Source organism: Malus sylvestris, chromosome 4 (genome assembly GCF_916048215.2).
Source record: "Malus sylvestris chromosome 4, drMalSylv7.2, whole genome shotgun sequence".
NCBI lineage: Eukaryota > Viridiplantae > Streptophyta > Magnoliopsida > Rosales > Rosaceae > Malus > Malus sylvestris.
In genome coordinates this window covers 15,718,435-15,745,632 of record NC_062263.1, presented here as the reverse complement: position 1 = coordinate 15,745,632, position 27,198 = coordinate 15,718,435, and the positions used below count along the sequence as shown (strand labels likewise).

The 27,198-nt window shown below is 39.6% G+C and overlaps 1 protein-coding gene across 4 annotated transcripts; it reads right to left on the bottom strand.

The window, feature by feature from the left end:
• On the bottom strand, positions 1–26,704 carry LOC126618476 (uncharacterized). Of its 4 annotated transcripts, XR_007621729.1 has the most exons (7): positions 26,659–26,704; positions 26,498–26,559; positions 26,256–26,349; positions 26,052–26,151; positions 25,513–25,647; positions 23,732–23,804; positions 1–518 (listed from the first exon to the last, which is right to left on the bottom strand). XR_007621729.1 is itself a non-coding variant. In XM_050286553.1 (6 exons), exons 3-6 carry the CDS (start codon positions 26,308–26,310, stop codon positions 392–394), a joined length of 417 nt encoding a protein of 138 aa, XP_050142510.1. In that variant the 5' UTR covers positions 26,311–26,349; positions 26,498–26,559; positions 26,659–26,704; the 3' UTR covers positions 1–391. The 4 variants fall into 4 exon arrangements, 3 of the variants coding, with proteins under 3 accessions (XP_050142510.1, XP_050142511.1, XP_050142512.1); XM_050286553.1 differs by lacking the exon at positions 23,732–23,804; XM_050286555.1 differs by lacking the exons at positions 1–518; positions 23,732–23,804 and adding an exon at positions 24,011–25,040.
• Between the last annotated feature and the right edge of the window lie 494 nt (positions 26,705–27,198).

Here is a 27,198-nt window from a genome sequence, read left to right as displayed (position 1 = left end):
TTTGGCCAAAAATCCCAACTACGTGTGGATTCATACATTCACCGTTCATTCACCAACATACATGGTATGAAAAATCATGAAGCATGCAGAAGATCAAAGAGCTGGGTTTAGGATTGCTTACAGTGGGGTTGTTGAGAGGTTTCTACACTACATGGATCCACTCACTCACACTCTCCCATTTAAATTAAATTACAGACCATATGAAATCCTATGATACATGCATGATTCTACAATCAAGGATCCAAGTGTGCAGAAGGGTCCATATATCGCAGATCCAGATTTATGCACGAATTTTCCTTGGCATTCGTCATCAGGAGGCATGCAAAATAAATTCGATTATACATGATACAAGAACCCAGAGACAAATTCCAAAGGATAGTATACTGATGCATCACATTGTACACATTGTTCGTCTGGAAGAATTTTCGATGGGGATGATTCCTGGCTGACGAACACACAGCTCCCCAAGAGGTTGGGGCTGTTTGATATTGTCTGTCGAGCTTCTGCTTATTGGCAGGCTGTAAGAGAAAGATAGAGTTAATTCTGAAAGGTGCCTTTGTGGGGCCTTAGGTGTAGACCTTGAAGCTCACAATCAAAATTAACTTGAGGTGTTCAGGCGTGCCACTGCCAGCTTTAGCATTACAGATGTAAAACAAATGTTTAGTTTAATTGTATATGCCCGAGAGACTAAGTTAGCTATGAAATGTGCCTTTGTAGGACCTTAGATATAGGCCTTGAGGCTCGCAATCAAAGCTAACCAAGTACTCAAACAGATAGTGGTTGGTTCATTGTTGCAGAAGTATTACAACTATTATACTTTAATCACCCGAGCTCGAATAGCAGAACGAACCTAGATAGGTGCCTTTATAGGGCCTTAGGTATAGGCCTTGAGGCTTCCCATCAAAATTAATTCTATACTCAAGCGTTCTATGGTAATCATAATATAACAGAAGTAAAACTAAGAAATAGGCTGATTACTTGCACCCCAAGTAACTTCGAATTTCTTGTTATCAAGGATTGTCGTGGATGGGTTAAGTCACATAAAGTTCTTTTTTATGCCTTGAGACCAAGGACTTTTGATTGATAAATCTTGAATGCCGAAAGGTTAGAACTTAGATTGGTCACGCTATGAGTGCGGATTCTAACTTTACTTTTACATGGTTGGGCACCATTAAACCGACCAGATTCAAGAACCAAGACACCTTTTAATCATAAACTTGCTAGAAATAACTTGGATACAGATGGAAGTATACATCTTATTACTAGATTTATGAATGAAATGACAGAACTGTAAACACGGGAATTCCTGCGATGAACGAGACAAGAACACGTGTACAAAATAATATTTGTATTAATGATTTAGGGGTTACAATCTCTTCTACAAATTTAGCCTCTGATTCTATCTTTGTAATGGGTAGATTTGTTGATGTTGTTGATCCAAAGAGTCGTCGGGGCTTGATCTTTAGGATGAACAAATGATGAATGATGAACACTTTCTTCAAGGGCCGTCGGGGCTTGATCTTGAATTAGTGGAAGTTTCTTCAAGGGCCGTTGGGGCTTGGTCTTGAAAGAGGACTTTGACGAAGAACGAAGAGGGTTTTCTTGATTCTTCGGGATTTGCTTGAGAGCTTTAGAGTTTTGAGGTTTCAAGACTTTGGTGTGGTGTGAATTCTCTTCCAATTTTGGTAGTAGAGAAAGTGTATGTAAAATCCCCCTTATTGCTTGATGGAGAAGCCTATTTATAGGCTTTGAGAATGAATCACCACCATCCATTTGGTTGGTGAAGTAAGTGGATTTTATAGGTGGGATGAGTGTGTGTTGTAGATGAAATAAATGGGGGTTGTAATTTTAATACAATTGTCAATACTTATTTCACCGAAATTTCAATGTCTACAAATGCCCCCACTTCAAGGCGCGTTGTATACATGTGCTTGTCACATGTAGAAGATGCGTTTTGAAGTCCCTTAATGTAGATGTCGATCCAAGGGCCGTTGAGGCTTAATCTTGAGTTGGACTGAGAGTTTCTTCAAGTGCCGTTGAGGCTTTTTCTTGAATTAGTGGAAGTTTCTTCAAGGGCCGTCGAGGCTTGATCTTGGATGAAATTTGGACCACAAGGAGCTTCATATGGTAGATGATCTTTGGCTTTGGTAATGGATGAATTGGCACGTATTTTGTTGTGCTAGTTGACTTTCCACAGCTTTGATCTTGAACTAGGTTGGAGGGTTTTCTGGTTTCCTCTAAAGGACTTTCCACAAACTTAATCTTGAACTGGATTTGATTCAAGGGCGGTGGATACTTGATCTTGAATCGGGCTTGTCAAGGGCCGTTGGGGCTTGATCTTGAGTAGTTTTCAGGGTTTGAACACTTCGCAGGCAGGCACGAGGCGGAGGTGATGGCCTGTTTCTTTGTTCAATTTTTTTTTCATTCATACTGAAGAAGGTCAAAGGATAAGGTCAGATGCTGCAAAGAATTTACTTTGAAAGATCAAGGAAGTTTGCAACATTTTCATATGAACCCTGAGTAGTTTGGTTAATGGTATGATCTTCAAGGGTTGTCGAGACTTTGCTCTTCGGCGACATTACCAACGAAAGGCTATTGAAGCTTCTCGAGCTCTTTGATTATAGCAACGATAGCGGGCTTGGATTTGACTTAGACTCCTCCGTCTGGATTATGCAGTTTTGCTGAGAAGGGTGTCCTGCCATAACGATTTGTTCCAGCTCATCGTGCTGCATTCTTCTCTACTTGTTTCTTTCGCCTAGCCGAAGTGGTGCACAACCCTTTGCCTTTAAATGGTCCTTCAGAGCATCACTTTTCAGCCACTCATCCATGCTTGGCAGTTTCAGTGTAAAGAGCCAGCACCATATCAACTGTCTTGAAGTATTTGCTGAGGAAATTCGAGACCCGTTAATAGTTGAAGATGAGCACTCGAGAGCAATGCTAGGTAAGCAACCAGGTAAAGGTTCAGGGCAATTAGTTCTTGATCGGACGTTTAATTTTCGGTTCTGACTTATTGCTTCCTTTCTCCTTGTTCCACAAGCAAGAGCAAGGGCAAAGGAAATGATAGGGGAAAAGCATGATATGAGATACTTTTGCTTTCAACCCTGATGATATGAGATACTTTTGCTTTTGAAGAAGTAGCGGATGATCAGCACATGTATTTATTGCGCTTCATATGCTTCGATGCATCATTTTCACTTGCCCCTTCTATTCTCCAGGCAGATGTGGTATCTTCTCCGGAAGCATAAGATGTTGAGACAATGGATACTTCGAGAGCAGTACTGGGTAAGCAATCAAGAAGGTTCCAGGCAGTCGGTTCCTTACCAGGAGCTTGAGTGGAGGTTCCGACATATTGTTTTCTTTATCCTTGTCTTTGCAGGTAAGAACAAGGACAAAGGAAAAGACAGGGAGATTGCATGATATGAGATACCCTTGCTTTCTACCCTTATGATATGAGATACGTTTGCTTTTGAAGAAGTAGCGGATGAACTAGCACGTATTTTGTTACGTTTGTCTCCACATGCTTCGATGTATCATCTTCACTTGCATCATCTATTTTCCAGGCAGATGTGGTATCTTCCTTGGAAGTACATCAACGGTTGAAGATAAGTTGAAGGCAATGCTAGGTAAGCAATCAGGGAAGGGGTTTCCAGGCAGTCTGTTCCAAATCGGAAGGTTGACTCCAAGTGCCGGTTGATTGCTCTCTTTCTCTTTGTCCTGCAATGAAGAGGGAAGACAAAGAAAAGGATAGGGAGAAAGCATGCTATGAGATACTCTTGCTCTCAACACTAGTTATATGTGATACCTTTGCTCTAGTGTGGCTTGGTTGAAGAGGTGTTTCTAGGGAGGAAGAAAACTGGGTATGTTGAGAGGTTTTAGTTGCAGAAGCATTCAACAAGGAAGAAGAGTCAGGCGTTTTGGATGTGTGCCTTGCTATAGAGGATGGAGGTCGAATTATATGGTGATTTCCTAATAGCAAGTGGCAGTGTGGATGTGGCCTTGTCACCCACGCTTGTCAGCCAAAAGTGTGGTAGTGGGAATAATAGACTTCATCCATTTTTAACTTTGTCAGTGATCTCTGACAAAGTTACACGTGATAGCCGAAAGTTGAGATTGCGTCTGAAAAGTGTTGACGGACTTTACGCAGGAAAATATGGGTTTTGAAATTCGAAGAGTGGTATTTCTAAGCTTTTACTCTATCCAACCTTTTTCTTTTAACATTTTTTGAAAATGGCTAACCCGTCTAACATTTGCTTAGATTTAAGTCTCGGGAATGATACAAGTGCGCCGTGTCAAGGTTATATATGGCGCCCGTCCTTTTTTTCTTCTAATGACCCTCTTACAGTTGAAGACTCTGTGATGAGGGATGCAACAACGGCTACGGTTGTAGCTAGGAACCTCATCACTCCTAGAGATAATAGGATACTTTCATGACGGTCCGATGAGCTAGCTGTTCAAGATTCCCAGGCTCTCAATGTCCAGTGTGCGAACTCTGTTTCCAACATAGGCCAACGCTTACTTGCTCGGGCTCGCCAGGTTGAATCATTGACAGCCGAGGTGGCAGCTCTTAGTCAAGAGATCAGACAACTCAGGCGCGAGAATAGAGTGTTGCATGTGCTTGCAAATAATTATTCGACAGGCATGAAGAGGAAGAAGACGAAGGTTGTGCTGCCGTTGACTGTGCACTGACCACTACTACTTACTATGCTTGCTGCCATGGCTGTTTTGCAAGGCTTAGGCTGAAACGAATCAGCGAAGGAGAAGAGTAACTTCGAAGGGGACGAGTCACCACTGTTCGTAGCAGTGGACATCGAAGGCGCTTGCAGATAAGGAAGAAGGTTGCTACAAGGCGTTGAGCTACTGCGGCTATTTTTCTTACGGCGTTGAAGAAAGATCTCGGAGAAGGTGAGAGGATGAGCATGGGAAGAAGATGGATGCGGTGCAAGATCCATTAGATGATGGTGTGATGGGAGATCCGACTAGACCTAGCAGAAGGATTGAAGCCTGTGTTTTTTTAGGGACATGGCCTAGCGTGGGCTATGGCCTGGATTTGGAGGGAGAATACCCAATTGTTGTTTTTGACGATGTTGATATCAACAAGGCTGCTGAGTGGGCTGCCTAAGGTATTTTTTGGACCAGGACGGCTTTTTTTTATGGGCTTGCCACAGATTGGGCCTGGTGTTGCTTTGGGGTCCATATATATATTTGTTTTTTTTTTTTTCAAAGAGACTGTAATTTAATTTTATACAAAGAAAATTGCAAATAAATTTGTAATAAAATTAACCTTCATCAATGATACTTTAATAAAGCCCTATTTTTTTTTTAATGTGACTGTACTTGAAGTTTTGACGTTTCAAGCTGCCTACGTACCCTCTGTTGAGGAGGGATCAAGTCATAACGTAGTTCAAATGAGCGATGAATTTTTAACAGTGATTTTGATGATGATTTTGCCGTACACAGTTTATGCTCTTACGGGCCAGGAGGGTTGGTTGTCGCCTTTTTGGGGTAGTAGCGCTTTAAGAATCTGCCATTGATGGGGCCGATCTTTAAGCCGTCTTCTGCCATGATTAAGTAGGCGCCGTTGGTGTAGACCTCTTGTATTACGTATGGTCCATCCCACTTTGATGTGAACTTGCTTTTGTCTTGTTTGTTGTGATGATGGGCCTACGCAATGCGAGGACGAGATCTCTAATTTGGAAAAACCTTAGGTGGACCTTCTTGTTGAATGCCTTAGATAGCCGTGCTTCGTAGCATTCCAAGTGTTGTTGAGCTTCAAGCCTTCTTTCATCGAGTGCTTCCAACTCTTGAAGGCGTAACTTTGCATTCTCTTCATCAGTCAAGCCTTCTTGTATAGCCATTCTTAGTGAGGGGATTTGACTTTTGAGTGGTAGAACAGCTTCTACGCCATATACAAGAGAATAGGGCGTAGCTTAGGTAGGAGTCCTATGTGTTGTCCTATATGTTGGAAATGTGCCCTAAAACCAATCATATGATGATACTTTACGGACGTTTCACATGTTAAACTAATCTAGTTTAATATCAAGGGCAAAGATTATTGTTTTAAGCCGTCTCATATAAATGTTATATGCTTAAACGATTAGTCCAAGGAATATGTAATTAGGAGAATGTAATTTAAACAAGTTAGATTTATGAGACCATTCTCTTTCGTATACATATCCTAAATGTTCCTGATCATAGGATTGCCAATTGGGCATTGACAATCTGTTAAGATCAGTACATGTTATGTCTTCTCTTAGGGAGAGTGACTAGTCTCGAGTCATTGGTGTGATTGACACCAAGACAAACACGTAGGTGCTTAATAGAGAATGAGTTCACTGAACACGATCAACGAAGAGTTCTCATATTCATGTCACATGATAACTCATGGTTGGGATAATGCAAAGTAGTCCTTTGACCTGAGGCATCATAGTTGTCTTGTGGTTAGGTACTTGATCTTTGATTATGTCAAAGTCACCCCATCCGCGGGTGTCCACGGCATCGTCGGGGTTAAGCCACTTAGCCATGGAGGCAAGTGAATACACAACAAGGGATCTCTAACCTTCAAACCGTTTGGGGGAGAATACTTTATGATATGATTAAGAATCTCTGGCCAGAATATGAATGAGATTTAGGAAGTCGTTCCAAATCACATTCAAGGTAATCATGTAAGCACACGAATCACATTGGATAGTAGACATGAATAAACTATCAAACCAAACAATGTGGTCAAGAGTATTGTATTAGAGAAAGACCGTATTGCATTTGTAATCCTAAACTGAATAGGTTCTCCACCTCTTCTGATTAGCTTGGGTAACCATGATATGTTGCTAGGTGTCACTCATGGTTTGTGGAAGCCCTAAACGTGTATAATCACTAAAGGGAGAATTGAAAGTAAGTTTCAATTCACAATCGATTTGAAATGGTTTTTAATGGCCCACTGCCTCGCTAAAAGGAACCTAATGGATCGTACACCGTGTAAGGTGGAGATTGAAGAAACAATGGAGATGAGTAAGAATAATTAAATGGTATAATTATTTATGGCAAGGATTAAATAATATGTTAATTAATCAAACGAATAAGTTCGTTAAAGACCTCGGGATAGTTCTGGACCTTAAGGCCCAATGGGCTTCAAACGTCAAGCCCATTAACTTAAGTTGTATGACAACTTAATGAATAACGATTCACAAAGGCCCAATTAGCCCAATAATACCCTAAGGCCGGCCATTTAGAGATGGAGTGAGTTTTGGACTTATTTACAAGTTTGCCACTCCAATGAATTAAGGTATAAATATGACTTTATAGCCAAAATTCATTGAGGGTTTTCTTTTGGGGAAAGGATGAGAATATAAGCTCTCCTTTCTCTCTAAAGTGGCCGGCCTCCTTGGAGGGTTTAGCTAGCAATCCTACTACTCCAAGGTCACTCATTTCTTCTCCAATCTAACCTTGGTGAAGAGACTTAGAGGTTCTCAATTTTGGGAACTTGGAGAACCATTTCATCTATCCAAATCCATAGATCTAAGATGCAAGGAATGAAGGCCCTCTCTTTGGGTGATTGGCCTTTGCTTATGCAAAGAGGAATCTACAAAGGTATAATTTCTCAACTAACAAATGTTGTTTTAAGTTGAGTCAAGGTTCACCAATCTACTAGGCTTTGAATTTCATGGTTAATGTTTTTTTTTTAAGTGCATACAAGCATGATTCCGCCTTTAATTTGTTAATTGCATGCTAAAGATGTTGCTTAAATGAACATGTTTTTAACAAAATTTCCTTCAAGTGGTATCAGAGCCTAGGTCTAGTAGTTGGTGAATCCTTTTGGGTTTTGTAGTTCATAGTCTTTGATTTAAATGTTGTAATATGTTACAAGCTTTATTCTTGTTTCTTTGAATGTAAATTTTGTTAGAAAATTTGCCATCTCAAATGTTGTAGATGTAGTTCATATGAGCATGAATATTGGAGCTAAAATTTGGTGCCATGTTTTTGGGAATTTTCGGCCAAATCCAAAGGGTAGAATTTTGGGTTCTTGTTTGACTTGTTAAAAGTGTTTTCAAGTAACTTTTGGAACCCCTATGTACCCTAGTTTGGTTATATGTTATTTCCCTTAAGTTTGAATGGTTTTGGGATGTTTTTGGGTGAAAAATGTTCATGGAATTTTTTTGAGTTTTTCATGAGTGTTCTTCATTGTTCTTGGCATTTTTGCCAAAAACAAAAAGTTTGGTGTTTTGATTCAAAGTTTTGATTTATTTCATAAAGTTTATATTTTATGTTTTTCATATGTTTAAATGTGTTAGATATTTATTTAGAAACGTGTAAGAAATATTGGTGGGTGTGTAAGGATTAATTCCCTTTCACACACACCACTTGCATGACATTTATGTCATGCACCACTTGCATGACTTTATGTCTAAAACTACAAATCAACACACACATCACTCCCTTCTCTCCAAAACCAGCCACCCTACAAGTGGGGTGTTTTTGGGGTTTTTATGCAATTACATAAAGTTTTGGTACTTTTGTGTAATTTGTAGTTTGACCCAAAAGTTTACGTATTTACGTAAAGGCCCAAAATCATTAAAGGACAAATTATTTTCTTCCTTTAATGAAGTTTTTTGAATTTGTTGAAATTTTTGAGTTCTAGTTGTAATTACATGAAGTAGTGGACTTTTGTGTTTTTACAAAGTGACCCCAAAAGTTTATGTTTTTGCAATATAGCCCAAAAGTTGAGGTTATTGCATTTTGGCCCAAATTAAGTTGAGAACAAAATTGTTTTGTCTCTTTAAATGAGAATTGGATTTTCATTTCATTTAGCTCCATTTAAATCAATTCTATGGATACAAAAACCAAATGAAAATGTTGCATTCAATTTAATTAGTTAAAGTGTTAATTAATTAAAGGGTGATTATGAACCTAAGCCTACGATAATTGAGCTATGTGAAAGGCCGTTTCAAATTTGTTTGAACCATGGGAATGTGTAGATTAGATTTTGGTTGTAATTTGATTTGATCAAATGTTGTAAAAGAGCATAAGCTCTTCTTTACTTTAAAGTAATTTGTTTTATTCAAATGTTGTAAAGAGCATAAGCTCATCTTTACTTTGAAGTACTCCTTTCTTGTATTATTTGATATGCATGAAAATGGAGTAGAGGGTTCAACGCCCCTAAGACAACACGCCTTAATGTGATTAAACACATAACTAAAATCAATCACCATCACTAGACCAAGATTCAACACTAGGCTCGTGTTGAATCTAAACAAAGGTTCATAGTCATCCTAAGGCCCTAAGGCAACTATATAGTCCATCAAATGAATGCAAAGTTTATGTTAGTAGTATCATATACTCTTGCTTTAAAAACCGTTTTATAAGCATAGTGGGAGTATTATATACAACTAAATTCAATCAAATGGACCAATAGTTGTAATAGGACCAAAATTGTTTTAATAAAGATTAAAATGAATATTTATATGTGATGAGACCTAAAAACCCTCAACAAAACCATTATTAAGTTGAGAAGCGTGAGAGTGCTTTGAACACTCTTTCGTGGCCTTCCACCGTGGTAGGCTCCGATCGTTTGTGACTCGTACACCGGCTTCACCCTATCATGGGGGAGTACAAAGTGCGTGCTTACACTCAGGAGGAGTCTATATGCATATTTGATGTTGTGAAAGGTAGGCAACGAGAATAGCCAACATCATATCATTGTGAGGTTTTTCTTGAACCCCTACCCGAACTTGCATGGTGGGAATGACTTAACTAAGTGCAATGGAGCCAACATCATATCATTATGAGGCTACATTCTCTATAGGCCAAATAAGATGGGTACTTGCAAGAGATGCAAATGAGTAAGCGTACTCTCTCATTATTATTAATGCTAGCCAACATCATATCATTGTGAGGTGGGCTTGGTAATAGTGAGTCTCCCATACCCTACTAAGAGTTTCATCCAAAACTCTCGAATTCCAATGAGGGATATAGAATTTGCCAAAAATAGTGGGTGGTGCTATTTGATTTAAAGACCCGGATCAAATGGCTTAAAATCAATCGATTTATATTCGTTATGTATTTATTTACCAATATATTTGCAAACGCTATCCAACACTTGACAAATAAAAGCCGAAAGCTTTAGTTTCCGGACTTGGTACTACAAAACCATAGATTGTCTTCAATGGCTTGTAAATGTACCTAAGTAGTCTCATCCTCACAATCTTCCTATTGATAATGTATCATTAGAAGAATATATTAGAAAAAGTCTATCATAAAGAGGACAACACTTTTAAAGTCATAATTCTTCAATTACAAATCGTTGTATGAAGAAATAAGAGTTGCTTTGAACAACCCTTAACTAACGCAAACATTAGTGCTTGTTTCTTTGTTACATGAACAAGGAACTTAAGAAGAAAGCACAAAGGCATGGACACTTTATGTGCCATGATTCTTCACTTACAAATTGTTGTATGAAGAAGTGAGAGTTGCCTTGAACAACTCTTGAAAATTTGTAATTATGTTTAGAACATAATGGTTGGTTGACAAAAATAGTCCATCGACATGGACTTATGATGATTTTGAATCAGTGAGTGTTGAAGTGTTAAACCACTTCTAGAAACGGAAACTAGGCAAGGACTTCACCTTTGTGTCCCTATCCAAATGGTTCACTAAGTTTATTGTAAACTATGTAGTGAACAATAAACACATGCTCTCCAAAATGTTTGATGTGTATAACACAATTGAAATAAGTTTCAAGAGAGATAGTGGGAGTTTAGGGACCATGACTATTGTAGTCAAAGGAGAAGTCAAATGAAGAAGATAAAATTAACTCCAAGGAAACAAACTTTCTTTATGAAAGGATGGACATTGGAAGGGGTATTTGCAAGAAATGTCTTGCAAGTGTCAAGAACACACCTTTCGAAGGTGTTGTAAATTGTTCTTGAATAGTTCAAAACAGTTGGTTCTTCTACTTGAATGCTTGATTCCGTATTCGTAACTATGTTTTACAATCGTTGTAAAAGTGTGACTAATAAGAAGTAGAAGATATATGAGAGAAGAAAAAGGTGCTTCACATTCGGAACGTGAATAAAATAAAGATCTCTGCGAAAGCAGATAGTACTTACTTCCTTATATGAACTACCAAAGAAATTGGAAAAACCAAAAATTGTCTTTACATTCCAATTTTAAGGAACTTAATTCCGTCACTATAGTAGAGACGGATGAATGTTTTGTTTGACAAAACATTGTTCTTTATTAGTCAATGATTGGATTATAGTAATCTAATTGATTGTCTCTATGGTAGTGTTAACTATTTAGAATATAATGATGCTTAAAACCCAAAAGGTTGCAAGATAGTGACTAATCCCAACTGAGTTGTGATACCTCTAAAACATAAATTACGAGTTGGTCATAGATGGATGCTTTGGATCGTTAGATCCGGATCCAATACCTTCTTGTTAAATTGTATAGAGGCGAAATGTTCGAATCTTTATTCTTTTGGAAAGAAGAAAGAATCACAAAGTTGTTGAGGTTAATTCACTTAGATGTTAGTGGCACTTGTCCACAACATAATACTACTCATGTTGTATGACATTCACCGAATATCACTCTCGGTTGGACTATAGTTTATTTTGAATAAACACAAGTTCGAATACTTTGCAAAAGGTTTCAAAGAATTCAAGAAATGTAAGTTGATGAGTAAGACGTCTAAAGTATTTACCTCCTTAGATTTGATCCAAGATAAGGTAACACTTTAGAACAGTTTCCTTGAAAGATATCAAGGAAAGAAGCATCATGAGATAATGGATTTCTCCATTAAGAGAAGAACGAACTCGAATAAGATTTAGTTCGTTGGATGTTATCAATTACCCATATATATAGGATATATATATACTTCTAAGACAATATGATTGTCAATTAGAAGATCTTCCAAAATTTTCATGACTCCATAGGATGTAGTTGGAAAGAAAGACAAATCTTAATCATGTTAAGATTTGGGGTTGGGTGCTAATAAGCAATATTTGTTTGAAAATTATCTTGTGGGTATCCTTAAATTAACATTTGGATATCACTTCTATAAACCAACTAACAAATGTTGTTTGTTGGGTAGTTCATTGTAATCCTACACTAGGATTTGCCTAAGATAGCGCAAATGAACAAGAGATAGAACTCAAAGAATGGGTTCTTTGAGAGACAAGATGATAATCAACAAATATAACAACCTAGTTTCTACACCACAAGCTCCAAGGTAGTCGAGAAGGATTTATAAACTATCTCAGTTGAATGGTTTGAACTTTATGACTATGTCATAGAGTTGCACCTCTTAATTCGAAAGAAATAAGAATGAAAATCCTTATGACTACATTGAGTGTATATACGACATATACTCAAGGAAATGGTAAAGTACCATTTGACCCGAAATAATGAAACCTTTATAGCTAATTGGTAGTTTAAGGTGACTACAATCAAAGAGAATGGTTGACTTTGAAGAAACCATCTTTGACGTAGTCTTAGTTTCAATTAATTCGAAGATTGCTAGCTACAACTAAATGGTGATTCAATGTTTGGACATTATATGTGTTTTCGAAACCATTATTAAGATAGTCTTGATAATATATATGTCTAAAACTATGAATCACAAGACATGTAAATTGTAGAGATCCATCCATCATGGATCTTAGCAAGCTAGTGGGAGCTATAAGCGTCTTATGAGAGAAAGATCAAATCGTTTGATTTCTCATAAAGATGTGAATGAATCTTTTGTTTACTAGGTTTACAAAAGATTAGTGGGAGTTAATCAAATTCCTAAATTTGAATATATATATGATATATTAATTTTGGAAATGAAAAGAATACTTCTTCGTTAAAGTTATGACTTTAAACATTCTAAACGATAGAATGTATATGGGAGATATAGTCTAAATACATGGGATAGAAATCTATAATGATATAATTCAAGATATAATTCGATTATATCAATCCCTAATAATAGACAAGAGATGCTAGGAAGTTTCTCATATGATGATAAACTTCAATTAGAAGGACGACTCTAGTGAGACTAGCAAGTTGCCCTTCTCAAAGGGAACGTACCCTTTGACTCCCAAAGAAATAATGCGTAAATAGAATCCTTTATGCATACGCAGAAAGGTGATTTATGTATTTCATATTGTATGAAAAACATTGATATGAGTTGTACCTAGAAAGGTACAAGACGATATCAGTGCAAGCCCAGGATCAGAACCACGGCAACTGTCAAGTGAGTCCTTAAGTATTTAAGAAATACTAAAGGATAGATTTCTCAAAGAATGAGGAAGAATTAGAGTAACGTAATGGAAGCGTAAATGTATTAGATTATGAATCTAATCCAACATTGGATATTTCTTCATTATGAATGAAGAGATAATCATATATCTCTTTATTATGACTAAAGAGATATTTGGATGGAAACATTAAAAGTAATGACTTTAGTGTGTTCCATTATGAATGCAAAATATATTGCCATATAGAAGTTTACAACAATGTTGTTTGGATGGGAAAGTTCATTTATGAACTCTCTATTCGGCTCCAACCAGAAAGTGTCTCTAGTGTACCAACACTACAACACTAATGGGGCGATAGCTCAAGCCAGGGAATCAAGGTCTCATCAAGATCCGAACTCAAATGAAAGACTGAACCACATGATTAAGAATCATGTATAATGGTGACGTCGTTATTCTCAAGGTTGCTTCTATGGATAACATATAGATATCCATTGTCTAGGCCTACTACTCAGCCATTTATGAAATGACTACATAAGAGGTATCATCACTGATGACCAAGCTGATTGGCTCTAGTGCAAGTGGGAGATTGTTGGAAATGTGCCATAAAACCAATCATATGATGATACTTTACGGACATTTCACATGTTAAACTAATCTAGTTTAATATCAAGGGCAAAGATTATTGTTTTAAGCCATCTCATATAAATGTTATATGCTTAAATGATTAGTCCAAGGAATATGTAATTAGGAGAATGTAATTTAAACAAGTTAGATTTATGAGACCATTCTTTTTCGTATACATATCCTAAACGTTCCTGATCATAGGATTGCCAATTGGGCATTGACAATCTGTTAAGATCAGTACATGCTATGTCTTCTCTTAGGGAGAGTGACTAGTCTCGAGTCATTGGTGTGATTGACACCAAGACAAGCACGTAGGTGCTCAATAGAGAATGAGTTCACTGAACACGATCAACGAAGAGTTCTCATATTCATGTCACATGAGAACTCATGGTTGGGATAATGCAAAGTAGTCCTTTGACCTGAGGCATCATAGTTGTCTTGTGGTTAGGTACTTGATCTTTGGTTATGTCAAAGTCACCCCATCCGCGGGTGTCCACGGCATCGTTGGGGTTAAGCCACTTAGCCATGGAGGCAAGTGAATGCGCAACAAGGGATCTCTAACCTTCAAACAGTTTGGGGGAGAATACTCTATGATATGATTAAGAATCTCTGGCCAGAGTATGAATGAGATTTAGGAAGTCGTTCCAAATCACATTCAAGGTAATCATATAAGCACACGAATCACATTGGATAGTAGACATGAATAAACTATCAAACCAAATAATGTGGTCAAGAGTATTGTATTAGAGAAAGACCGTATTGCATTTGTAATCCTAAACTGCATAGGTTCTCCACCTCTTCTGATTAGCTTGGGTAACCATGATATGCTGCTAGGTGTCACTCATGGTTTGTGGAAGCCCTAAACGTGTATAATCACTAAAGGGAGAATTGAAAGTAAGTTTCAATTCACAATCAATTTGAAATGCTTTTTAATCGCCCACTGCCTCGCTAAAAGGAACCTAATGGATCGTACACCGTGTAAGGTGGAGATTCAAGAAACAATGGAGATGAGTAAGAATAATTAAATGGTTTAATTATTTATGGCAAGGATTAATTAATATGTTAATTAATCAAACGAATAAGTTCGTTAAAGACCTCGGGATAGTTTTGGACCTTAAGGCCCAATGGGCTTCGAACGTCAAGCCCATTGACTTAAGTTGTATGACAACTTAATGAATAATGATTCACAAAGGCCCAATTAGCCCAATAATACCCTAAGGCCGGCCATTTAGAGACGGAGTGAGGTTTGGACTTATTTACAAGTTTGCCACTCCAATGAATTAAGGTATAAATATGACTTTATAGCCAAAATTCATTGAGGGTTTTCTTTTGGGGAAAGGATGAGAACATAAGCTCTCCTTTCTCTCTAAAGTGGCCAACCTCCTTGGAGGGTTTAGCTAGCAATCCTACTACTCCAAGGTCACTCATTTCTTCTCCAATCTAACCTTGGTGAAGAGACTTAGAGGTTCTCAATTTTGGGAACTTGGAGAACCATTTTATCCATCCAAATCCATAGATCTAAGATGCAAGGAATGAAGGCCCTCTCTTTGGGTGATTAGCCTTTGCTTATGCAAAGAGGAATCTACAAAGGTATAATTTCTCAACTAACAAATGTTGTTTTAAGTTGAGTCAAGGTTCACCAATCTACTAGGCTTTGAATTTTATGGTTAATGTTTTGTTTTTAAGTGCATACAAGCATGATTCCGCCTTTAATTTGTTAATTGCATGCTAAAGATGTTGCTTAAATGAACATGTTTTTCACAAAATTTCCTTCACTATATGCCCAAAGTGCTTCGCTTATTCTTTCATGCCAGTCTCTCTTTCTTCGACCGATCACCTTCTTCGTGAGGTTGCACAATGTTTTGTTGAATGCTTATGCAAGACCGTTGGCCAGAGCATGATACATGGAAGACTTGTGCTGCTTGAACTTGTATTTCTCACAGAGCTTGTCCACGAGTCGGTTGGAGAACTATTTTCCATAATGTAACGAGGCACACCATACCGGTGGATGATATGCTCCTTAATGAAACATACAACAGTTTCTTTCTTGACTTCCCTTAGGGGTGCGGCTTCAGCCCACTTGGAGAAGTAATCTATTGCAGCTAAGATGTAGGCTTCTCCTGCATATGACTTTGGTACGATCGGTCCTACAACATCCAATCCCCATGCATCGAATGGCCACGAAGCAGTTGTAGGGTGTAGTGGTTTAGGTGGTTGATGTATGAAGTTGGCGTGGAATTAGCAAGCTTGGCACCTTTTGGCATGTTCCAGGCAATCTTTCACCATGCTTGGCCAGTAGTAACCCATCCTTTTGAGCTGGAAATGTAGCTTTGGTCCAGACTGATGTGCCCCACATACACCTAAGTGTGCTTCTTCCATGGCTTGATTAGCTTCTTCCTCACCTAGACATCTCAGAAGTATTCATTCAAAAGAGCGTCGGTAGAGTATTTCTTTGTAGTAAAGGAAGCGGGGTGCTTGTCGACGTATTTCAGAGCGATGTCTAGGATCATCTGGGAGTTTTTCGTGCTCCAAGTAGTCAATCAATGGTTGTTTCCACTCTTCTGCGTTGACTGGAAGTACTAAGATGACGTTTATATCATCCAGTATCATTTCAGAAACGAGCGGGATCACCCATTTTTGGCAAATTGGCACGTCTGTAGCTTCGTCTTCTCCTAGTGACATACTTGAGGCTAGGTTGGCGAGAGCATCTGCCATTTGATTTTCTTTTCTTGGCACATGTTCTAGTGTCACGGCCTGGAATTTTTGTAGCAGCTGAGTTGCCAGTCCGAAGTACGGGACGAGATCATCTTTCCTCACCTCATATTCAGTTAAGAGTTGATTAATTATGAGCTTGGAATCGCCATATACCTCAAGGGTTGTGATTTCCATGTTGATCATCATTTGGAGCCCGATGATCAGTGTTGGAGCATAATTTGCTTAGTTGGAAAGAATAAGGTAGTATTTGCCTTTGTGGCGATATAAATATTATTTCTGCCCCTGCTCCATTTGCTCGTGCAAATCCGTCGAAGAACATCGTCTATGTCGGGAAGATGTCGATGTAAAACACCTTCTCGTCAGGCAAATCGTCTGAGATTTTCCAATCAGCTGAGATTGGGTGATCAGCAAGAAAGTCTGCTAGCGCTTGTCCCTTGACGGCTTTAGCTGGGACGTAGATGATCTCATACTGGTTAAGAAACAACGCCCATTTAGCTAGTCGCTCTGTCAAAACTAGTTTGGACATGACGTATTTGACAAGGTCAGCTTTAATAACCAAGTGGATGGTGTAAGCATGCATGTAATGTCTGAGTTTCTAGATGGCAAACACCAAGGCAAGGCACATCTTTTCTATTGGAGAGTAGTTCAACTCAGCGCCGGTGAGAGTTTGACTGAGGTCGTAAATTGCTCCTTCTTTCTGGGATTCATTCTCTTGCACCAAGAGTGCTCCAACTGAACTTTCCTGAGCGGCAATATATAATATGAGTGGTTTCCCGGGCACAGGCGCCCCCAAGATAGGTGGACTTAACAAATGCTTTTTTTATGCTTTCAAAAGCATTGTGGCATGCTTCGTCCCATACAAATGGAACATCCTTCTTCATGAGTCGGCTGAACGGTTGACAACGCCCTACAAGGTTGGAAATGAAACGTCTGATGAAGGCTAGCCATCCTTGTAGACGTTTCAGCTCATGCAGGTTTCTTGGCTCAGGCATGCTTTGAATGGCCTTGATTTTTTATTGGTCCACTTCAATACCACAGTGTTTGACAATGAAGCCAAGGAACTTTTCGGAGGTGACGCCAAATGCACATTTTAACGGGTTCATCCTATGGTTGTATTTTCGCAGTCTTTCGAACACTACTCGCAAATCCTTCAAGTGATTTGATCTTTTCTTTGTTTTGAACACCACATCGTCACATAACATTCTACATTTTTGTGCAGCATGTCATTAAAGATCTTCTGCATTGCACGTTGATATGTAGCTCCAGCGTTCTTTAGACCAAATGGCATCACCTTGTAACAGTAAATACCTTTTGGAGTGCGGAATGCTGTTAGTTCCTCGTCTTCGAGAGCCATATAAATTTGATTGTATCCAGAAGAGCTGTCCATGAACGACAGTACCTCGTGGCCAATGGTTGCATCCACCATGATTTCGATGATTGGCAAAGGGAAGTCGTCCTTCGGGCAAGCGTCTTTGAGGTCCCCAAAGTCTACACAAACACGTATTTATCCATATTTCTAAAGGATGATGACGATGTTAGAGATCCACTTAGGGTATTGCACCTCTCGAATGAAGCCTGCTTCAATTAGCTTGTCAATCTCTGCCTCGATTTGTGGAATGAGCTCGGATCGATAGCGCCTTTGAGTTTGCTTTATCGGTCGTGTTCCAGGCTTGACTGCAAGATGATGCACAGCGATAACAGGGTCAAGGCCGGGCATTTCCTTGTAGGTCCAAGCAAAGACGTCTTTGTACTCTGATAGCAGTTGGTAGTACTCCTCTATCTCGTCCGTACTTAGCAACGCACTTACGAAGATAGGTTTCTGCTCCTCTTTTGTGCCTAAGTTGAGCTCCTTGAGATCGTCAACCGTGGCTTGCCTCCCATCCTCAAGTTGTGGTGGTGCTGCAGTAGTGACATCTTCTTCGGGGATCTCATCTTCTTTGCCTTCTTGGATCGTGATGTGGAAGACATCTTGGACTCCCTCTTCAATGTCATCATCTTGGGCTTGTTGGCATGAAGATTGTCCAGTGTGGATGATGGTGCGCCTTCTTACTTTCAATGGTCCATTTGCGTCAACCTCCAAGATTGCTTGACGCTTCATCCTTGAAGGAATTGAGCTTCAAATATCGCATTTTTCTGCTAGCATGTCGAGCTTTTCTTCCTTTAACGTTGTCTCCCTATTTTCAGAAAACTTCCTGTAGTTTTCAAGTCTTTCCAAAGCTGACTGACGAGAAAGAGAGCTAGCCCTGTTGCTTTGCTTCTTAGGTTTTGATAACCTTTTAAAAATAGAGCTTTAGGATGTTAGCCTGTTAAGCTTCTTGAAGACGAAGATTCGGTTTTGACCACTAATGTGATCAAGTGCTGATGTTCCAGGTCTTGAACGATTCATCCTATCGAAGACTGACGTTCGAGGGGTAGATTTAGGCTCCTCTTGATCTTGTTAAATGCTCACGCTGATGTGTTAAGTGCCAGCATTTTTCGCTTTGCTTGAAATCTTCATAGGTGCATTTGGTGCAAAGCCAAGTCCAGCTTTGTTGTTGTTAACTCCGTAACCATGCTTCTTCAACTTCTTTTGAGTCTCGGTAAGGTCACGTTCTTTATTGTTGATGGTGTTTGAAACCTTCTTTCCAGGATTCGAAGAAGAAGCGAAGTCGTACCCAGCTTTTGACATGAGTTTGTAGGCGTTTGGATCAAAACCTTCTTCGGTCCTCTTGGTTGGGAGAAAGCTTGGTTCCACCCCCTTTGGTAAAGCTTTTATGAAGCCTTATGGTAGTCTTGCAACCTTAGCGTCGCTTAGCTGTGTCAGAGGTAAAACTGCATTCGTCTTGAGCAACTTTACATTATCCCTGTGCCGCTGTGCATCAGTTTTGCTTGCTCCAGTTTCGAACAGAGATTGACCATTCTTTCTTCTCGACATCGGGATGTATCGGAATACGGGTTTGTTTAGTCCATTTGAGGGCGTCTTGCTCCCTTTGGTTGTTGCAAGTTTATCAAGCTTATCATCGTTCTTGCTTGAAGACGGCATAACTTCTTCTTCTTGCTTCTTAGGCATGGTTTGCCACTCCTTCTTTTTAGGTGTTGCTTTGCCCGTGGATTTGATCTCTTTTAGAAGAGCTTCGGGCACGATGTCTTCATCCATTTAGAACTTGGCGTATGTGAAATGTGATTCAGCTTCGGTGAATGGTTTCGTGTCGCCATAGATTGCCTTCACTCATTCTCGGTAGAATTTTAAGCATTGGTGAATGGTGGACGATACTACTCCATTCGCATGGATCCAAGGTCTTCCTAAGAGCAAGCCGTAGGAAGTTCTTACATCAATCACGTGGAATATTGTACTTGAATTGAGTTCACCAATAGTCATCTCCACTCGGATCATGCCTATCGCTCTTTGTCCTCCTTGATTAAAACCTTGGATTAGTAGACGACTTAGGGATAGTTCATCCGCCTTGATGCCAATTGTAGTCATTGTTGACTTTGGCATAATGTTTATGGCTGGTCCACCATCCACAAGCATGCGGTTGACTTTGTGCTCCCTTACGTACACAAAGACGAAGAGATGACGATTGTGTGGCGTGGATCCTAGCAGCAAGTCTTCGTCGGTGAAGTGGATTACGTCCTTGACGACACAGCATGTGGCACATTCATGTGGCCAAAGCTTCAAGCCTTCGTTCTTGCTTTCTTGCACTTCGTGATCGTCAGGACTTGCCAAGATTGCTGCCAGTGCGTTTTGCATCTTCTTTGGTAATCGTAGCACTTCCTCGATGCTAAAGTGTATCGGTAGGCCTTCTTTGGGTGTGAGGACAATTTCTCCCTCAATTGCGATGGATTTGCCTTTTGAAGGCTCTTCCATTTCTACTTCGACCATGTGACAAGTAGCGATAGTGCACTGTTGGAAGAAGTCCTCCGGGAAGTATTCGTGCAAGGAAATAGGAATGCGTGGCTCTTGCTCCATAGATTCCCCAGCATACCTTGTTCCACATTTGGTCTCGTGGCTTGTGGTTTTGGTTTCCTTGTTTTTTTGTAGGTTACCAATGTCCATCCTTCTTCATCATCGATATGTGCATCTTGTTCGTTTGCCCCTAGCGATGGTTGCGTAGAAGGTATCGTGCAACTTGAGCATTGATAGGAATGGTCAGGTGTCGCTTGGAGAGGCACGGAATCGAAAAATCCAAATGCAATTGTAGTAGTATGTGTTGCGGTCGTGTCTTCGAGGTCGAGCTCGATTTTCCCTTGTTGCGCTAGCTTCATAATGAGTTCTTTGAGGACGAAGCACTTGCCAACAGAATGGATCACGATACGATGGTACTTGCAGTACCTAGGATCGTTCATGCGATTGATTTCTTCAGGGTACTTGCATTCTGGTAACTCAATCACCTTCTTATCTAGCAAGTCGTTTAACATTGCATCCATGTTTGAGTCAGGAAATGGTACGCCTTCTACTCTAATTCCATCAAGGTACTTTTGTACCTGTCTTGGGTGAGAGATGAAGCTTACCTCTCTTTATCTCCTTTGCTTTGGTTTTGGAGGAGATCTTGATAGGCACGGAGGAGGTCTTGACAGGTGCAGCGTTGACAGTGAAAGCTTCTTTAGTGGGCTTCTTCCCAGTTTTATCTACATTTGGGGCAAACACCTTGTCCTTCTTGAAGTTGGTGATTGGCTTTTTTTTTCCATGGTGAGCAATGCTTAGCTCCATGTCGTGGGCACGGGTGGCTAACTCTTCAAAGGTCCGTGGTTTGATGCCTTCAAGGATATAGTGTAACCCACATTGCATGCCTTGGACACACATCTCGATTGAAGAGATCTCCGAGAGCCTGTTCTTACAGTCGAGGTTTAGATTGCACCATCAGTTGATGTAGTCCATGACTGGCTCATCCCTCCATTGCTTCGTGTTCATCAGCTCTAGCATGCTCACAGTGCGACGAGTGCTGTAGAAGCGGTTGAGGAATTCTTTTTCCAATTGCTCCCAGCTGTTGATTGACTCAGGCTCTAGGTCCATGTACCACTCAAAGGCATTTCCTTTCAATGAGCGTACAAACTGCTTAGCGAGGTAATCTCCTTCTGTCCCCACGTTGTTGCAGGTCTTAATGAAATGGGCAACGTGTTGCTTTGGGTTTCCCTTTCCATCGAACTGCATGAACTTTAACGGTTGATAACCTCTCGGCATCTTCATAGCATCAATCTTTTTGGAGTAAGGTTTTGAGTATAGTACGGAGTCATGTGAACTTCCTTCGTCTGCACCTTAATGGTGCTGGCGATCATCTCTTACAGCTGCTGGATAGAGAGAGATCACATGAGTGCTGCTGCTTAGTCCGGCTCCGGCTTCACATCGGCTTTCTCCACCAGAGGCTCATCTTCTTCTCCAGCTTCTCTTTTTAATGGATTACCCTTTAGGTCGGGTTTATCGTCTTGCTGCGCCTCCAATTGGTTACGAGTGTAGTGATTTGTGAGTCTTTTTCTTCCACAATTCATGTTAGCCTTGTGATCGCTTCATTCATATGAGTCAGCTGCTCATCGATTGAAGTCGCTCCAATGGTCATGACTTGCATGGCTGAGCTGCCGCTTGAGTCGGCATCGGAAAGCATAGAACCAGAGTAGTTCCTTGGGCTTTCCTCCCTTGGCGCCCTTAGCGAGGCCAGGGTGATCACAAGTTCGTGCCTCAGGTGCTCTTGTTCCTTCGGCGGAGTTAATGTAAGGGTAGAAGATGTGGCAGAAAGAGCTATTGCCTTGCTTCGAGTTGTGACGCCTGAAGTGATACCACATGCGGTGATGACGCTCTTGTTCCTTGCATTGGTTGTGAGAACAACTTGAGCCTTCTTTAATGCCATTTGTGCTTTTTGCAGATTCAAAGATAGAGATGAGAGGTAGAGAAAGGTCCTACCAGGCGTGCCAAATTTGTAAAGACAGGAATTCCTATGATGAACGAGACAAGAACACGTGTACAAAATAATATTTGTATTAATGATTTAGGGGTTACAATCTCTTCTACAAATTTAGCCTTTGATTCTATCTTTGTAATGGGTAGATTTGTTGATGTTGTTGATCCAAATGGTCGTCGGGGCTTGATCTTTATGATGAACAGATGATGAATGATGAACACTTTCTTCAAGGGCTGTTGGGGCTTGATCTTGAATTAGTGGAAGTTTCTTCAAGGTCCGTTGGGGCTTGGTCTTAAAGGAGGACTTTGACGAAAAATGAAGAGGGCTTTCTTGATTCTTCGGGATTTGCTTGAGAGCTTTAGAGTTTTGAGGTTTCAAGGCTTTGGTGTGGTGTGAATTCTCTTCCAATTTTAGGAGTAGAGAAAGTGTATGTAAAATCCCCATTATTGCTTGATAGAGAAGCCTATTTATAGGCTTTGAGAATGAATCACCACCATCCATTTGTTTGGTGAAGTAAGTGGATTTTGTAGGTGGGATGAGTGTGTGTTGTAGGTGAAATAAATGTGGGTTGTAATTTTAATACAATTGTCAATACTTATTTCACCGAAATTTTAATGTCTACAAGAAGAAAGAGGGTCGGGCAAGGCTGATCGTCTTGCAACTTCCTCTCTTTGTGATTTACGAAGGGTTTGAGTGCTAGAAAGGGAGATTGGGAGATGAGTTTACAAGAGGGAATCGATACTACAACAAGATTCAGACAAGGTAGTAGAGCTTTTACGAAGGCTTTTGGTGAGGGTTAATCCTGAAAATGATGAAGGCTTGATGCTGACTACAGCTTCGTATGCAAATCTGGCTTGAGCAAAGTTTGTGTATTTGTTTGTTTGATTGAGTGTCCTTATCTCTGATTTCTCTTTCCCTTTTTATAGATGATTTGGCTTGGCTGCCTGCAGTATCGATCTTGCCCGAATGCGGCTGAAGGGTAGTGACTCATTAGCTTTTTACTTGTACTGCCATTGTAAAGTACTTTTGGGCTGATTAGCTGGCTAGTCTATACCACTTGACTTCTAGGTAGGTGAGCAAGTGGCTCAAGTGATCTGCACTTAGTTGGGAAAACTGGGCTTCGGCTAAGCCTTGGGCTTCCTTCCTTCTAGACTTTCTTCTGGGCTGACTTCCTTTTGAGCCCAAAGTTCCAGTTTTAACCCAAACACACATATCCAAGGACTATCTTTCACAGATTTAGATCAAGACACAACAGAATAAGTTTGGGGGTTGTTGGTTATTTACCTTCCTTTTGGATTTGAAAATCGCGGACTCTACCACAAATTAGTGCTTGAGTTCTCTTTGTCACTCGAGTTTCCTTGCACAAATAAAGACCACATGCATGTGTTAGTTTTGGTTTATTTTACTGCAATGCACAAATCGAAACTAAAACAAACAAGTTTGGTGGACAGTTTTACATTTGCGTCTTTCGACTTTTGGATCGGACGAAAATGGGGCCTGCAACTTTTTTTGCAAGCATGATGAACTCCATGAACCTCTTTGTTGAGCTGTAAATGAGTGAGAGAGTGAGGGAGTTAGAGAGATATCTCATCTTTGGAGAAATATGGAGGCTAGGGTTTAAGAGCTCTCATGGCTCTGGGCTCGAGGTTAGAGAGAAAAAAGGGAGAAAAGCTCATCGGCTGAAATCAGAAATGGAGGAGCATGTGAGTTTATTCACACGTGTGGTTCAACCCCTGAGGGTTCTGTGTCCTACCCTTCATGAGTTCGATCCCCCGGAGCTATGCATTTTTTGTGCTTTATTTTTCAATTTTGCCAGCGCCTCTGTTTCCCAAGATCATGCGTTCGAACCATTCCAGGTGTGTCCAATCCCTATTTTCCTTTCTTTTCTTTTTCTTTCCCTAGTTTATTTTGTTTGTCTTTGCTCAATGTTTTTTTTTTAATTTGTTGTTCTAGGGAATAGTCATTTTATGTTTTTTTTTTTCCTTTATTTTCCACACCTTAAGGACAATGTGTGATTTAAGTTTGGGGGTGGGAAATCAGAAATTTTAGATTTTTTTTTTTTTTGTCAGTTAAAAATTTTCGTTTTTAAGTTAAAATCCATAGATTATTTTAAATTTTAGAACAAATGGACATGGTGAAGATGAATCCCACAATAGTCTTTTCTATTTATCATTGCTTAGACACTAATTCACGGGTTATACTTTAAAAATTTGCACATTGACACCAACACGGTTTGTGGGGAGAGATTGAAACACTTACTTTTTTCTAAGTGTATTTTATTATTTTTGTTATATATAAAATAAAGTTAGTATGTGTTATAAAGTAATAATTGTTCCACCCGAATCTTTGCCTAGTAACTAGGCCAATCATGCCTAATCAGCAGTAATTCTTGCGTCAAACGGTAGAGTCTTGGCATGGGGAAGAGTGGTTAGTTGGTTTCATAGTCTTTTTAGTTCAAGTTAGCAAGTCATTAGGGGTGTTCTACACTTAGTGCCCTAAAGCCTTTGTGGTTTGGGAGTCATTGACCTAAAGCTCGTTACATGGGTTGGATAGAAAGCTTAAGTGAACTGACATTGCACAATCACCACCATTACTGGAAAAAAAAAAAAAAAGGAAAAAAAATGAATATAAGAAAGAAAAAATTATGTATCAATTTAGTATATATGAAGTATTAAATAAAGAGGACAAAAGGTAGGGATTTTACTCGAGTTTCTTAACTATGTTGGTTCACTTTACACCAAGGGAAGTTCATGAATTATTTCTAATTGGTTGTAAATGACTTATACTCTGTGGTGGGATTAGTTGGAACTTTTGAAAAGATGTTCTAATTTTTAATGTTTTCTATGGATTGCAACTTGAAGATGAAATTTTTGTGTCTTAATTAGTTTTGTTAGTTTCTAGTTTGTTAGTTTTTATTTTTGTTTTTGAGTTTTGTTCTGCCGCTCAGTTATGCGATGCATGGATGAGGAGCATAGTTAAATCACATATCCATACACTACAGAACTGAGTACAGCTTTTATTACTAGATCTACAACAATTACACTTGCAGGGATTCAAAATTTTACCTCCCAGATGCACATATCTGGGGTTCGTGGAAGCTTTTGCCATGATTCGTCCGTTGCAGTTGCCGTAGGGATCTGTGATGACCGGACTCATCTTCATTTGGTTTGCTTTTGTCAAGCTTCCAGAATGTGGGTTCCCTGCACAACAAAAACAGAACAACCAAATTCATTAGTTATTCAGGAGACATGATTTTTTCAGTAGGCCTATCATTCATGCATCCAAGAGTTGAAAATTATATCATCACTTAATTCTGGGATGGGTTCTTCATGTGTCATCTACACGGTTCCAATTCACATAGTCCACATGTATGCTCTCAGTTCTGATTCAGGGATTAATTCATTTTATTGGGAGCCAGTGTTTTCAGTTCAGAGTCATCATCAGCTTACAGTTACCAGATTCAAATTTTTATTCTGGTTACTCCCACATTTTTCATTCTATTAAGTTTGAGGGTGTTCTTAGAGATGGATGATATATGCATTCTATATTCATTCACAAAAGTTTACATATCCAGAAAAAAATCCCAGCATATATGAGTGTATACCTTTCAAAATTCGACGATGTGCCAGTTGATAATTTGTTTGCCTTTGGATCTGCAACTTCAACATTTCCTTTCTCTCGGCTATACATCGGATTCAAGTGTCCTGCACAAAAATTAGAAACAATGCTGAGATATGCACAGATAGAGGATGAAGATAGCTATGTTTTGCAGTCAGTCTATATGCTTGAAATTACAATGGTTTTATACCTGCTGTTTGTTCGGATCTGTGATCTCCAAGAATAGATCTTTTCTTTTGTTCCATGCTGAGATGTGCAGACCACCAAGATGTATTTTTTTTTTCCTACAAAAACAACTCTACACTTTGAGAGTATTTTAACCCTGTGGGGTGTGTAGTATGAAGATCAACGGATCAACCACATGCATTGTGAACAAGAGCAGATTGTGTATACATTAGATGATTAAACGAAAGGGAGTCCACTTTTATGTACCTGAGGTGTAGATCGGCTGAGATTGCTTGTTGTTTGTCTCGGATTTGCAACGATTAGGGGTCCTTACACCGATAAAACCACATGCATGCGTTAGATCTTGTTACATTTATCTAAACAAATAAATCTGAAAATAAAACCAAACGATTTGAGGATGGTTTTACCTTGAGCATTTCAGTCTTTTAGATTTCAACCATGGTTGGGTTCTCTGTTGCAGAAAGGATGCAGAGATTAGAGAGATGAATGAATGGGTGGGTTGTAAGGATGGGCGCTGGGTTTGAGTTAGAGAAATGAGGGCTACTTCTCATATTCCATAGAGTGAGTGATTGAAGGCATAGGGACATGTGATGTTATATCGGGAATCCTAAGGGTCTCTGTGAGGGTTGTTTGAAAATAAGAGCAAAAGAGCTGTTCGGCTCTAGGTTTGATGAAAAGAAGAGAGCCGTTGGCTCTAGGCTTGAGGCAATTGGATGCAGAGCATCCAATGTAATTATTGCTCCACCCGAGGCTTTGCCTAGTAATTGGGCTAGTCCTACCTAATCAGCAGTGATTCTCGTGTCAAATAGTGGAGTCTTGGCATGGGGCAGGGTGGTTAATTGATTTCGTAGTTTTTCAGCTCAAGTTAATAAGTCCTTAGGGGTGTTCTACTCCTAGTGGCCTAAAGCCCTAGTGGTTTGGGAGTCATTAATCTAAAGCTCGCTCCA

Bases quoted from the DNA above. Each gene is read 5' to 3' on its own strand.
- LOC126618476 (XM_050286553.1), bottom strand. From the start codon at position 26,310: ATGGAACAAAAGAAAAGATCTATTCTTGGAGATCACAGATCCGAACAA. The intron at 26,152-26,255 runs GTATAAAACCAT...ATTTTTGTGCAG, and splicing joins CAGATCCGAACAAACAGCAG to GACACTTGAATCCGATGTAT. The intron at 519-25,512 runs GTAAAATTTTGA...TTTCTCTTACAG, and splicing joins CAGATATGTGCATCTGGGAG to CCTGCCAATAAGCAGAAGCT.